Source organism: Scyliorhinus torazame, chromosome 5 (genome assembly GCF_047496885.1).
Source record: "Scyliorhinus torazame isolate Kashiwa2021f chromosome 5, sScyTor2.1, whole genome shotgun sequence".
In the NCBI taxonomy this organism is placed as follows: domain Eukaryota; kingdom Metazoa; phylum Chordata; class Chondrichthyes; order Carcharhiniformes; family Scyliorhinidae; genus Scyliorhinus; species Scyliorhinus torazame.
Genome location: NC_092711.1, coordinates 293,348,318 through 293,361,969, shown reverse-complemented (window position 1 = coordinate 293,361,969; position 13,652 = coordinate 293,348,318). Strand labels below are relative to the sequence as shown.

Below are 13,652 nucleotides of genomic sequence, written 5' to 3'. Positions count from 1 at the left end.
ACAATTTCTCCAGCTAAGTAAGCCCACTTGATGTTTTATAGCTCTATCCTATTTTGACTTTATTAAACAAAAATAGGTCATCTTAACGGTCATTTCTTTAGGTTTTCTGGCAATCGCTCAAGCCCAACATTTTAATTATCTTGCCTTTACAGCGATAATCATCCCATAACTAAACATTTCCTCTAAAAGTTTAATATGAACCATGAACTAAAAGCTTAATGTGAACAATGAACTAGATATTCACAATGGAATTCCTTTACGTTGAGGCATTGGTAGCTGCTTAAACATGAACTTTTAAATACACTTAATGCATTCTGAGACCAGCTGAAAGACATTGAGATAATTATTTTTACCTGTGGTACAATACCAATGGTTTTCCGCAAGCTGTCCAAACTGATGTCTTTAATATTCTGACCAGCCACATAAATGTTCCCGTTCTGAGGTTCGAAGAAACGGAACAGCAACCTCACTATTGTGCTTTTCCTAAACCATATAAAATTTATACAAATATATAAGACAAATTTTTGTTGAAACATGAATAAATCTACTAAACTAATCATCATTACTGGAAGATTCTTTCCCATGACTTACAGAATTATAAAATTGGTTAGTTTTGCTAACAAATACTTATGCGTACAGATGGACTAAATGTTACCAGAGATCGGGGGTGATGGGGAGAATCAATAAATCAGAGAATCAAACCACAGATGGATTGCATTCATGCATCTAAATAGTTGGAGATAGAATTACATAAATATCAAAATTCATTAGAAAAGGGAATAGTGCCAGAAGACTGAGAGACAGATAGATGCAAATATTTTAAAACGGAGAGAGAATGTTAAGTCCAGGAAACTAAAGATAAATTAGCTTAACATTGATGTTAGAAATGAATAATGAAGGGCAGCACAGTGGTTAGCACTGCTGCCTCACGATGCTGAGGACCTGGGTTCGATCCCGGCCCCCTGTCCGTGAGGAGTTTGCACATTCTCCCAGTGTCTGCATGGGTTTCACCCCCACAACACAAAGATGTGCAGGATAGGTGATTGGTCACGCTAAATTGCATCTATGCTAGATGATATCACCAATGCTTTGCTGGTCAGAGGTAAATGAATAACCAAAACAAGATTATATTTTTAAAAGGTCAATTTTCAAACTAAGGGAAAAATAAAGGAACAAGAAAAATGGCAATGGCCAAGGACTATTATTGATCAGAGAAGACCCTGGTTTCGTTTCTTAGGTATATTGAATAAAACAGTATCAGTGGGGCAAAAAGTTGAGGCTAAAAAGAGGCCCCACTACTGATTGTTACTCAGCAACGTCTGTCCATAAGTGAGGTTGGTGGTGGGGTGGGGTGGGAGCACATGAGGCAGCATGTAAAATTCAAGAGGCCAATAAACTGAAGCAAATATTCAAAAACAAAAATTTAAAATGCCATGATTGCCAGTGTAAATGACCACCTACCCAGAACCACTGCCACCTACAATTGCCACTTTCTTCCCAGCAGGAACTTCAAATGAGACTCCATCAAGGACTTTGTGACCATTGATATACTCAAAGTAAACATCTTCAAAAGTGATTGTAGACTTCTCAGGAGAAACCTCAATGACTTGAGCCTTGTCCATATCCTAAAAAGCCCCAAAAACAAAGTTGCTTTACTGAGATTGGCGCAACATTCAGGTTAAAATAAAAACATAGGGTCACTTAACCGATTCGCCATCGAGATATTTATAAAATCTGAACAAACAATCTCAAGTTATAGATTAAGTTATTTTATGGAATATGCACAATTACTGGCTTAAAAATCTATAAGAGTACTATACCAGTGAATTTAAAGAACTGTACCACTTTACCTTGATCTTTGAGTCAACACTCAGCAAGGTAAACAAAGTGTTCATGTCTATGAGTGCCTGCCGGGTCTCTCTATATACTGTGCCCAGAAAATTTAAGGGGAGAGACAATTGGAAAAGTAGTCCATTTACCATCACCAGGTCTCCAACTGTTAGAGCACCTACAAAAGAATGGATTTTACAATAACTTCTATATAGATTTAAATTCAAGTCAACATGAATAAATTTAAACAAAAACCTTGAATATGATCTTGAATATAATAGTACTTTAACAATGTTTGCATTATCCAGCTTAAGCTGGTGAATTTAACTAAACAGAAGTGGGGGTGTTCCCTGTTGATTGAACATTCAGTACCATTTTTGATTCCTGAGGTACTGAAGCAGTCCATGTTGATATGTAGCAAAACCTGGACAACATTCAAGCTTGGGCTAATATGTGGCCCAAAGGTTGCAATGCTAAGCATTGACCATTTCCAAGAAGAGAAAATCAAACCCTCTCTCAAAGACATTCAATGGCATTACCATCGCTCCGAGTCCTCCACTATCAACATCCTGGGATTGGGGGGAGGGGTTACCAGTAATAAAATAAAACTGGACCAGCTATATCAAACCGTGCCTACATGAGCAGGTCAGAGGCTGGCAGTACTAAGGTGAATAACTCACCTTCTCATTCCCCAATGCCTGTCCACCATTTATAAGACACAAATCAGGAGTGTGATGGAATGTTCTCTACTTGCCTGAATGAATATGGCTCCAAAAATAATCAAGAAGTTCAATACCATCCAGGACAGAGCAACCTTGACATCTATCCCCCAATTCAAAGATTCACCCCATCCACCACTGACATCACTGTGTATCATATGCAAGATCCACTGCAGCCACTCAAAGCTCCTGCAACAGCACCTTATAAATCCTTTCAACCTACCACCTAGAAGGTCAAGGGCAGCAGGGTGCTGGGAGCATCAACGCCTGCAAGTTCCCCCATCCCAAAATGGAACTATATTGCTGTTCTTTTACTTTGCTGGGTCAAAAACCTGAAAGTCCCTTCCCAACAGCACTATGAATGCGTCTACATCACATGGACTGCAGTGGCTCAAAGCGACGGCATACCATGATCTTCTCAAGAGCAATCAGAGATGGATAACAATAATGCCCATGATGCCCAGATGTCTTCTCGTGCACGTTGCCGCTTCAGCCGGCCTTCCTGTCTTCCGCCTGTATTCTCCTTTTTCTCTGTTCCTGTGGATGTCAAGTTGGTTAAATTCCCCCCCCCCCCGCAAAGGCTCTCCTCTATTGTTCCCCGTCTCTTCCCTCCTCCCCCTCCCCCTTGCGGTTCGCCTTTCCTTCCTCTTAGACTGAGTCGTCGTCCCCCACTCTCCCGATCTATCTCCCCCTCTCATGCTTTGGCTGCTTTCCCCTGGTTCCTGGCAACCTGTCTATTCTTCTGCTTGTTTGTTGGCCACAAACAAGTGCCGGAACAATCGGGTGAATGACTCCCACGTTCAGTGGAAGCCGTCGCCTGACCCCCGGATGGCGAATTTAATTTTCTCCATTTGGAGAGATTCCGAGAGGTCGGACAGCCAGTCTGCAGCTTTGGGTGATGATGCTGACTGCCAGCCGAACAGGATTCTACGGCGGGTGATCAGGGAGGCAAAGGCAAGGGCGTCTGCCCTCCTCCCCAGAAATAGATCTGGCTGGTCTGAAACCCCGAAGACCACCACATTCGGGCATAGCTCCACCCTCACTCCCACCACTTTGGGCATTGCCTCGAATAAGGCAATCCAGTACTCCACAAGTCTGGGGGGGAAAACAAAACTGAACAAAGTCCTCTAAAGTGGGATTCATCAATGACTGTGTCATTAATTCTCACATCCACTGAGCATCTTAGTAGTGTAATCCTTTTTATCTGCACAGGGGAAGGGTGGCTGGCAAAAGAAATACAAAGACCTAACTGGGAGATCTATCCCACTCAAAACTATGCCTCGAATACAAACTGCAGCTTTAGCCGTTGTTCTCCTTCTTCACTCAGTCTTTGTATGTGGAGACTGCCTCCATGCTGGTATATATTGTCCACCCTAAGTTGCTCTCAGGAATGGGAAGGAGGGTTTCCTTGAACAGTACATGTGTGGAATATGCTCCCACAGCAGTCGAGGAGTTCCAGGGTTTTGACACAATAATAATTAATGTTCAAATCAGGATTGTGTGTGACTTAGAGGTAACGCCATTCCCAAGCATCTGCTGTCAAGATAGCAGAGGTTTCAAGTTTGGGATGTGCTGCCAAAGAAGCTGTGGCAAGTTATTGCAATGCATCTTGTAGATGCTACACTGTGCAGCTATGGTACATCAGTAATGGATGTTTAAGCTAGTCGATGCGGTGCCAATCAGATAGTTTTGGTCTGGATGCTGTTGACATTCTCGCATGTGTTATTGCAGCATCACCCATCAGAGTTCCGACTCGTGTTGTTTCGGTGTGGAAAGGTCTTGAAGAGTTAGTGATTGCTTCAAGGCCATCCTTATCAAAGGATACAAATATGGAGATGGTATGACAGCGAAGGAGACAAAACGAGGTCTGATCATCAGTTCGCAATTCTTCACTTTTGTGTTGGATGGCTAAATTGTAGTAGCTAATGTTTCAACTGTATCGTTAATTAGAAATATGGTACTTTAAAGCACAATAACCACTTATCAATTTTTTCCACCATTCAAATCAGCTAAAAAAGGGCCATGGGCATCGTGTCATAGAGTCAGAGTTTCACAGCACAAAAAGGAGCTCTTCGGCCCATCATGTTCTGATTAGGGGCCAGTTAGCTTAGTTGACTGGACAGCTGGTTTGTGATGCAGAGCGAAGCCAACAGCGTGGGTTAAATTAAAAAAAAAAAAATCTTTACTGTCACAAGTAGGCTTACATTAACACTGCAGTGAAGTTACTGTGAAAAGCCCCGAGTCGCCACATTCCGGTGCCTATTCAGGTACATGGAGGGAGAATTCAGAATGTCCAAATTACCCAACAGCACATCTTTCGGTACTTGTGGGAAGAAACCGGAGCACCTGGAGGAAACCCACCCAAACACGGGAAGAACGTGCAGACAGTGACCCAAGCCGGGAATCGAACGTGGGACCCTGGCGCTGTGAAGCAACAGTGCTAACCACTGTGCTACCGTGCCTCCCCTGGTTATCATCTTGCATTTAATATACCTATAACACCTTGGGATTTTCCTTTATTTTGCCTGCCAATGTTTTTCTATGCCCCACCTTGCTCTCCTAATTTCTTTTTTTTCTTTTTGGGTATCCCCCCTACACTTTTTATACTCCTCTAGGATATCCACTGTTTTGCACCCCATGTATCTGCCATAAGTTTCTCTACCTTCCTTATCCAATCTTGTATATCCCTTGACAAACAGAATTCTCTGTACTTTGCTTCACAGAAAATGTTGGCCCTGTACGCTCTTCATTCCCTTTATGAATGGCTCCCACTGCTCTGATGTGGATTTTCTTCCGAGTAGTAACTCCCTGTTTACTTTGGCCATATCCTGTCTTGTCTTATATTAAAATCGGCCTACCCCCAATTCAGAACCTTCATTTTTGGTCTGTCTTTGTCCTTTTCCATAAGTACCTTAAATCTTACAGTTATGGTCAGTATTCTTGTCGTAATACTTGTTCTTTATTCCTTTATGGGATGTGGGCATTGCTGGCAAGACCAGCATTTGTACCCTACTTGTCCTTGAACGAGTGCCTTGCAAGGGCATTACCTTGTCAACCACATTGCTGTGGGTCTGGAGTCATACGTAGGCCAGACCGGGTAAGGGTGGAAGATCTCCTCCCCTAAAGGGCAGCAGTCAACCAGATGGATTTTTATAACCAATAACCATTGATGATAGCTTCATGGTCAACATTACTGACACTAGGGTTGGGATTTTCTGGCCCGGCGTGACAGGACCTGCTGCAGGAAATTCGGTAGGATGGATGATCCTGGCAGCAGGCACGGACAGAGAACCCCAAACCTGGTTTTCAATTCCGGACTTTATTAATTCAATTTATATTAAACCAACTGGTGGGGTTTGAACCAGGTACTAGCCTCGGCCTCTGGATAACTATCCTAGTGACATTACCACAACACCACCTTCCCACCTGTACTTACAGTCTAATGCTGGAGTCTCATACAAAGATTTGACATGATCCAGCAGAGGGCAGTAGAGCGGAGCAGCTGATTGGCTGTTGTGGGGGAAATGTGCATACGTCCGTGTGCTCACCCTAACCTGAAGGTGGTTTGTGGAGGAGCCGTTGTCAAGTGACACTTAAACCCGAAACACTTCTTCAGTGTTTCCCTCCCTACGCCTTCCTCTAATCCAAAAAAAACAACCGCTGTTAAGATCAAGAGGAAGGCTCGACGGCAGGTAGAAGTGGAAAGAAGTTGAACCATGATGTCACAGCCTGCAGGTAAGGGGCTGGCTGGTGACTGGTAAGTAGTTTTTCTTTTATTTTCCCTCGGGTGTTTGGATTTCGGCGGCAGCGGTGCGCAGGGGCCTTCTGGGAGGTGAGTAGTGTATTTAAAAGCCTTGCCTGGTCCCCTGTCTGTTCTTCTTTTCTGTTTTATTTGTTTTTATATAAGGCGGGAACCGGAAGTCCCCCCCCCCCCCCCCCCCCCAACCAATAAATTCTGGTGGAGAGGAAACCCGAGACACTACACGTGTAGTGTCTCCCACCCGCCCTCCTCCTCTAACCTAATAATAAGACCCATTGGTGTAAGGCAAGTGCCATATTATATTATTATTATATTATTAGCATTGTGCAGGTCAAGGTTCGGAGGTGGAGGAGCAGTCTCTGTCAGCGAGAGAACCTGAGAACATCTAAGACACTCAGAAGGTAAGTAAGTTATTTTTACTTTTATACCTTTTTTCAAATTGTGTGTGTCGGGGGGAAACTAAAGTGACATCACAGAAAAGCTGTGGCCAGAGTGGCTGGTTGGGATTCTAACCTAAATTTTAAAACAATTTGAGTATCTGGGAACTAATTAAACATAATAACTTAATTATAATTTAGAGGATATCTAAGCCAGAGATCGGAGAGTATTATAGTTAGCTATCGCATTTCTATTAGAAATCTAGTGCTAGGAAACAGATAGTTGACAGTAACTTTGAAATTTAAAAAAAAGTATTTAAAAAAAAAAGACAAATTTTAATTAATTGACGCAATGTCAGTTAGAGGGGTGCTGTGCTCTGACTGTGAGATGTGGCAGGTCCGGGAGGCTTCCAGCGTCCCGGATTGCTTCATCTGCAGAAAGTGCACCCAACTGGAGCTCCTCACAGACCGCATGGTTCGGTTGGAGCAGCAATTGGATGCACTTAGGAGCATGCAGGTGGCGGAAAGCGTCATAGATCGCAGTTATGTAAATGTGGTCACACCCAAGGTGCAGGCAGAGAAATGGGTGACCACCAGACAGGGCAGGCAGTCAGTGCAGGAATCCCCTGTGGTTGTCCCTCTCTCGAACAGATATACCCCTTTGGATACTGTCGGGGGGGATAGCCTATCAGGGGAAAGCAGCAGCAGCCAGAGCAGTGGCACCACGGCTGGCTCTGATGTTCAGAAGGGAGGGTCAAAGCGCAGAAGAGTAATAGTAATAGGGGACTCTATAGTCAGGGGCACAGATAGGCGCTTCTGTGGACGTGAAAGAGACTCCAGGATGGTATGTTGCCTCCCTGGTGCCAGGGTCCAGGATGTCTCCGAACGGGTAGAGGGAATCCTGAAGGGGGAGGGCAAACAGGCAGAGGTCGTTGTACATATTGGTACTAACGACATAGGCAGGAAGGGGCATGAGGTCCTGCAGCAGGAGTTCAGGGAGCTAGGCAGAAAGTTAAAAGACAGGACCTCGAGGGTTGTAATCTCGGGATTACTCCCTGTGCCACGTGCCAGTGAGGCTAGAAATAGGAAGATAGAGCAGATAAACACGTGGCTAAACAGCTGGTGTAGGAGGGAGGGTTTCCATTATCTGGACCACTGGGAGCTCTTCCGTGGCAGGTGTGACCTGTATAAGAAGGACGGGTTGCATCTAAACCGGAGAGGCAATAATATCCTGGCCGCGAGGTTTGCTAGTGTCACACGGGAGGGTTTAAACTAGTATGGCAGGGGGGTGGGCACGGGAGCAATAGGTCAGAAGGTGAGAGCATTGAGGGAGAACTAGGGAGTAGGGACAGTGTGGCTCTGAGGCAGAGCAGACGGGGAGAAGTTGCTGAACACAGCGGGTCTGGTGGCCTGAAGTGCATATGTTTTAATGCAAGGAGCATTACGGGTAAGGCAGATGAACTTAGAGCTTGGATTACTACTTGGAACTATGATGTTGTTGCCATTACAGAGACCTGGTTGAGGGAAGGGCAGGATTGGCAGCTAAACGTTCCAGGATTTAGATGTTTCAGGCGGGATAGAGGGGGATGTAAAAGGGGAGGTGGAGTTGCGCTACTTGTTCGGGAGAATATCACAGCTATACTGCGAGAGGACACCTCAGAGGGCAGTGAGGCTATATGGGTAGAGATCAGGAATAAGAAGGGTGCAGTCACAATGTTGGGGGTATACTACAGGCCTCCCAACAGCCAGCGGGAGATAGAGGAGCAGATAGGTAGACAGATTTTGGAAAAGAGTAAAAACAACAGGGTTGTGGTGATGGGAGACTTCAACTTCCCCAATATTGACTGGGACTCACTTAGTGCCAGGGGCTTAGACGGGGCGGAGTTTGTAAGGAGCATCCAGGAGGGCTTCTTAAAACAATATGTAAACAGTCCAACTAGGGAAGGGTCGGTACTGGACCTGGTATTGGGGAATGAGCCCGGCCAGGTGGTAGATGTTTCAGTAGGGGAGCATTTCGGTAACAGTGACCACAATTCAGTAAGTTTTAAAGTACTGGTGGACAAGGATAAGAGTGGTCCGAGGATGAATGTGCTAAATTGGGGGAAGGCTAATTATAACAATATTAGGCGGGAACTGAAGAACATAGATTGGGGGCGGATGTTTGAGGGCAAATCAACATCTGACATGTGGGAGGCTTTCAAGTGTCAGTTGAAAGGAATACAGGACCGGCATGTTCCTGTGAGGAAGAAAGATAAATACGGCAATTTTCGGGAACCTTGGATGACGAGTGATATTGTAGGCCTCGTCAAAAAGAAAAAGGAGGCATTTGTCAGGGCTAAGAGGCTGGGAACAGACGAAGCCTGTGTGGCATATAAGGAAAGTAGGAAGGAACTTAAGCAAGGAGTCAGGAGGGCTAGAAGGGGTCATGAAAAGTCATTGGCAAATAGGGTTAAGGAAAATCCCAAGGCTTTTTACACGTACATAAAAAGCAAGAGGGTAGCCAGGGAAAGGGTTGGCCCACTGAAGGATAGGCAAGGGAATCTATGTGTGGAGCCAGAGGAAATGGGCGAGGTACTAAATGAATACTTTGCATCAGTATTCACCAAAGAGAAGGAATTGGTAGATGTCGAGTCTGGAGAAGGGGGTGTAGATAGCCTGGGTCACATTGTGATCCAAAAAGACGAGGTGTTGGGTGTCTTAAAAAATATTAAGGTAGATAAGTCCCCAGGGCCTGATGGGATCTACCCCAGAATACTGAAGGAGGCTGGAGAGGAAATTGCTGAGGCCTTGACAGAAATCTTTGGATCCTCGCTGTCTTCAGGGGATGTCCCGGAGGACTGGAGAATAGCCAATGTTGTTCCTCTGTTTAAGAAGGGTAGCAAGGGCAACATTGAATATCTGGGGACAGTGGAGGCGACAGAGAGGGGTGCGGGGAGCCCTGGTGGGGTCCCCAATCAGGAACAACCATAGGTTCGCCCCAGGAAGAATGGATGGAGGATTTCAGAGCTGGTTCCAGTTGGGAATTAGGAGGGTGGGAGATTTATTTATAGATGGGACTTTTGCGAGCTTGGGAGCATTGGAGGAAAAGTATAAGTTGCCCCGGGGAAATTTCTTGAGATATATGCAGGTGAGGGCATTTACTAGACAACAGGTGAGGGAATTTCCGTTGCTCCCGACACAGGGGATACAGGACAGGGTGCTTTCAGGGGTGTGGGTCGGAGAGGGCAAGGTGTCAGAGATTTACCGAGAGATGAGGGAAGAGGGGGAGGAGTCGGTGGGCGAACTAAAAGGAAAGTGGGAAGAAGAACTAGGGGAGGAGATAGAGGAGGGTATGTGGGCTGATGCCCTAAGCAGGGTAAATTCCTCTTCCTCATGCGCCAGGCTTAGCCTGATTCAATTTAAGGTGCTACATAGAGCACACATAACGGGAGCAAGATTGAGCAGGTTCTTTGGAGTGGAGGACAAATGTGGGAGGTGTGGTGGGAGCCCGGCAAACCACGCACATATGTTTTGGGCATGCCCGGCACTGGAAGGGTATTGGAAGGGAGTGACGGGAGTGATTTCGCGGGTGGTGAAGGCCCGGGTCAAACCAGGCTGGGGGTTAGCTCTATTTGGAGTTGCGGAAGAGCCGGGAGTGCAGGAGGCGAAAGAGGCCGACGTTGTGGCCTTTGCGTCCCTAGTAGCCCAGCGCAGGATCCTACTCATGTGGAAGGAGGCGAAACCCCCCGGACTGGAGGCCTGGGTAAATGATATGGCGGGGTTCATTAAACTGGAGCAGATAAAGTTTGCCCTGAGAGGATCGGCTCAAGGGTTCACCAGGCGGTGGCAGCCATTTCTCGACTACCTAGGGGAACGTTAGAGGGAAGACAGATGACCAGCAGCAGCAACCATGGGGGAGGGGGGGGGGGGGGAGGGGGGGGGGGTTAGTTTAGGTCAAAGATAAAGGGGTTTTGTTACTTGTGTATTGTTTAAAATTTCTGTATTGTTATTGTTGCGTTTGCTTTGTAAGAGGGGAAAAATTGTTGTTTGGGAAAAAAATTTCAATAAAACATTTATAAAAAAAAAATTAAAAAAAAAGAAGGGTAGCAAGGATAATCCCGGGAACTACAGGCCGGTGAGCCTTACTTCAGTGGTAGGGAAATTACTGGAGAGAATTCTTCGAGACAGGATCTACTCCCATTTGGAAGCAAATGGACGTATTAGTGAGAGGCAGCACGGTTTTGTGAAGGGGAGGTCGTGTCTCACTAACTTGATAAGAGTTTTTCGAGGAGGTCACTAAGATGATTGATGCAGGTAGGGCAGTAGATGTTGACTATATGGACTTCAGTAAGGCCTTTGACAAGGTCTCTCATGGTAGACTAGTACAAAAGGTGAAGTCACACGGGATCAGGGGTGAACTGGCAAGGTGGATACAGAACTGGCTAGGCCATAGAAGGCAGAGGGTAGCAATGGAGGGATGCTTTTCTAATTGGAGGGCTGTGACCAGTGGTGTTCCACAGGGATCAGTGCTGGGACCTTTGCTCTTTGTAGTATATATAAATGATTTGGAGGAAAATGTAACTGGTCTGATTAGTAAGTTTGCAGATGACACAAAGGTTGGTGGAATTGCGGATAGCGATGAGGACTGTCTGAGGATACAGCAGGATTTAGATTGTCTGGAGACTTGGGCGGAGAGATGGCAGATGGAGTTTAATCCGGACAAATGTGAGGTAATGCATTTTGGAAGGTCTAATGCAGGTAGGGAATATACAGTGGTAGAACCCTCAAGAGTATTGAAAGTCAAAGAGATCTAGGAGTACAGGTCCACAGGTCATTGAAAGGGGCAACACAGGTGGAGAAGGTAGTCAAGAAGGCATACGGCATGCTTGCCTTCATTGGCCGGGGCATTGAGTATAAGAATTGGCAAGTCATGTTGCAGCTGTACAGAACCTTAGTTAGGCCACACTTGGTGTATAGTGTTCAATTCTGGTCGCCACACTACCAGAAGGATGTGGAGGCTTTAGAGAGGGTGCAGAAGAGATTTACCAGAATGTTGCCTGGTATGGAGGGCATAAGCTATGAGGAGCGATTGAATAAACTCGGTTTGTTTTCACTGGAACGAAGGAGGTTGAGGGGCGACCTGATAGAGGTATACAAAATTATGAGGGGCATAGACAGAGTGGATAGTCAGAGGCTTTTCCCCAGGGTAGAGGGGTCAATTACTAGGGGGCATAGGTTTAAGGTGAGAGGGGCAAGGTTTAGAGTAGATGTACGAGGCAAGTTTTTTTACGCAGAGGGTAGTGGGTACCTGGAACTCGCTACCGGAGGAGGTAGTGGAAGCAGGGACGATAGGGACATTTAAGGGGCATCTTGACAAATATATGAATAGGATGGGAATAGAAGGATACGGACCCAGGAAGTGTAGAAGATTGTAGTTTAGTCGGCAGTATGGTCGGCACGGGCTTGGAGGGCCGAAGGGCCTGTTCCTGTGCTGTACATTTCTTTGTTCTTGGTGTTATCGTGCGGGGCGCAGAGGTTGCTGAGTGAGTGCTTGCTGAGAAGGGGAGTGAATAACAGGTAAGCTCTTTCTTTCTTTTTCTTTTTTTTACCTAGAGGGGATGGCAGGGAAGGTAGTGCAATGTTCCTCCTGCAGAATGTTTGAGGTGAGGGACGCCGTCAGTGTCCCTGCTGATTTCAACTGTGGGAAGTGCACCCATCTCCAACTTCTCCGAAACCACGTTAGGGAACTGGAGCTGGAGCTGGATGAACTTCGGATCATTCGGGAGGCAGAGGTGGTCATAGATAGAAGCTTCAGGGATGTAGTTACTCCGAAGAATAAAAATAGATGGGTGACGGTGAGAAGGGCTGGGAGGGAGCAGTCAGTACAGGGATCCCCTGTGGTCGTTCCCCTTAGTAACAAGGATACCGCTTTGGATACTGTTGGGGGGGGGGGGGGGGGAACGGACTTACCAGGGGTAAGCCATGGGGTACAGGTCTCTGGCACAGAGTCTGTCCCTGTTGCTCAGAGGGGAAGGGGGGAGAGGAGTAGAGCATTAGTCATTGGAGACTCCATAGTTAGGGGGATAGATAGGAGACTTTGTGGGAACGGGAGAGACTCGCGGTTGGTGTGTTGCCTCCCAGGTGCCAGGGTGCGTGATGTCTCGGATCGTGTTTTCAGGACCCTTAAGGGGGAGGGGGAGCAGCCCCAAGTCGTGGTCCACATAGGTACCAACAACATAGGTAGGAAAAGGGATAGGGATGTAAGGCAGGAATTCAGGGAGCTAGGGAGGAAACTTCGATCTAGGACAAACAGAGTTATTATCTCTGGTTTGTTACCCGTGCCACGTGACAGCGAGACGAGGAATAGGGAGAGAGAGGAGTTGAACACGTGGCTACAGGGATGGTGCAGGAGGGAGGGTTCCAGATTTCTGGATAATTGGGGTTCATTCTGGGGTCGGTGGGACCTCTACAAACGGAATGGTCTACACCTGGACCAGAGGGGTACCAATATCCTGGGGGGGAAATTTGCTAATGCTCTTTGGGAAGGTTTAAACTAGTTCAGCAGGGGCTTGGGAACCTGAATTGTACCTCCAGTATACAGGAGGTTGAGAGTAGTGAGGTCATGAGTTAGGTTTCAAAGTTGCAGGAGTGCACCGGCAGGCAGGAAGGTGGTTTAAAGTATGTCTTCTTCAATGCCAGGAGCATCCGGAATAAGGTGGGTGTACTTGTGGCATGGGTTGGCACCTGGGACTTCGATGTTGTGGCCATTTCGGAGACATGGATAGAGCAGGGACAGGAATGGTTGTGGCAGGTGCCGGGGTTTAGATATTTCAGTAAGCTCAGGGAAGGTAGTAAAAGAGGGGGAGGTGTGGCATTGTTAGTCAAAGACAGTATTACGGTGGCAGAAAGGACGTTTGATGAGGACTCGTCTACTGAGGTAGTATGGGCTTAGGTTAGAAACAGGAAAGGAGAGGTCACCCTGTTAGG

At 46.4% G+C, this 13,652-nt stretch overlaps 1 protein-coding gene across 2 annotated transcripts in view; it reads right to left on the bottom strand.

Annotated features, from left to right (window-relative positions):
* Positions 1–13,652, bottom strand: part of abcb7 (ATP-binding cassette, sub-family B (MDR/TAP), member 7) — a 101,358-nt gene that overhangs the window by 38,820 nt on the left and 48,886 nt on the right. For both annotated transcript variants that reach the window (XM_072505750.1, XM_072505751.1), the window contains exons 10-12: positions 1,851–2,008; positions 1,462–1,625; positions 354–483 (exon numbers count right to left, since the gene is read on the bottom strand). In XM_072505750.1, coding sequence (XP_072361851.1) covers positions 354–483; positions 1,462–1,625; positions 1,851–2,008 — 452 coding nt within the window. The remainder of the gene's footprint in view (positions 1–353; positions 484–1,461; positions 1,626–1,850; positions 2,009–13,652) is intronic.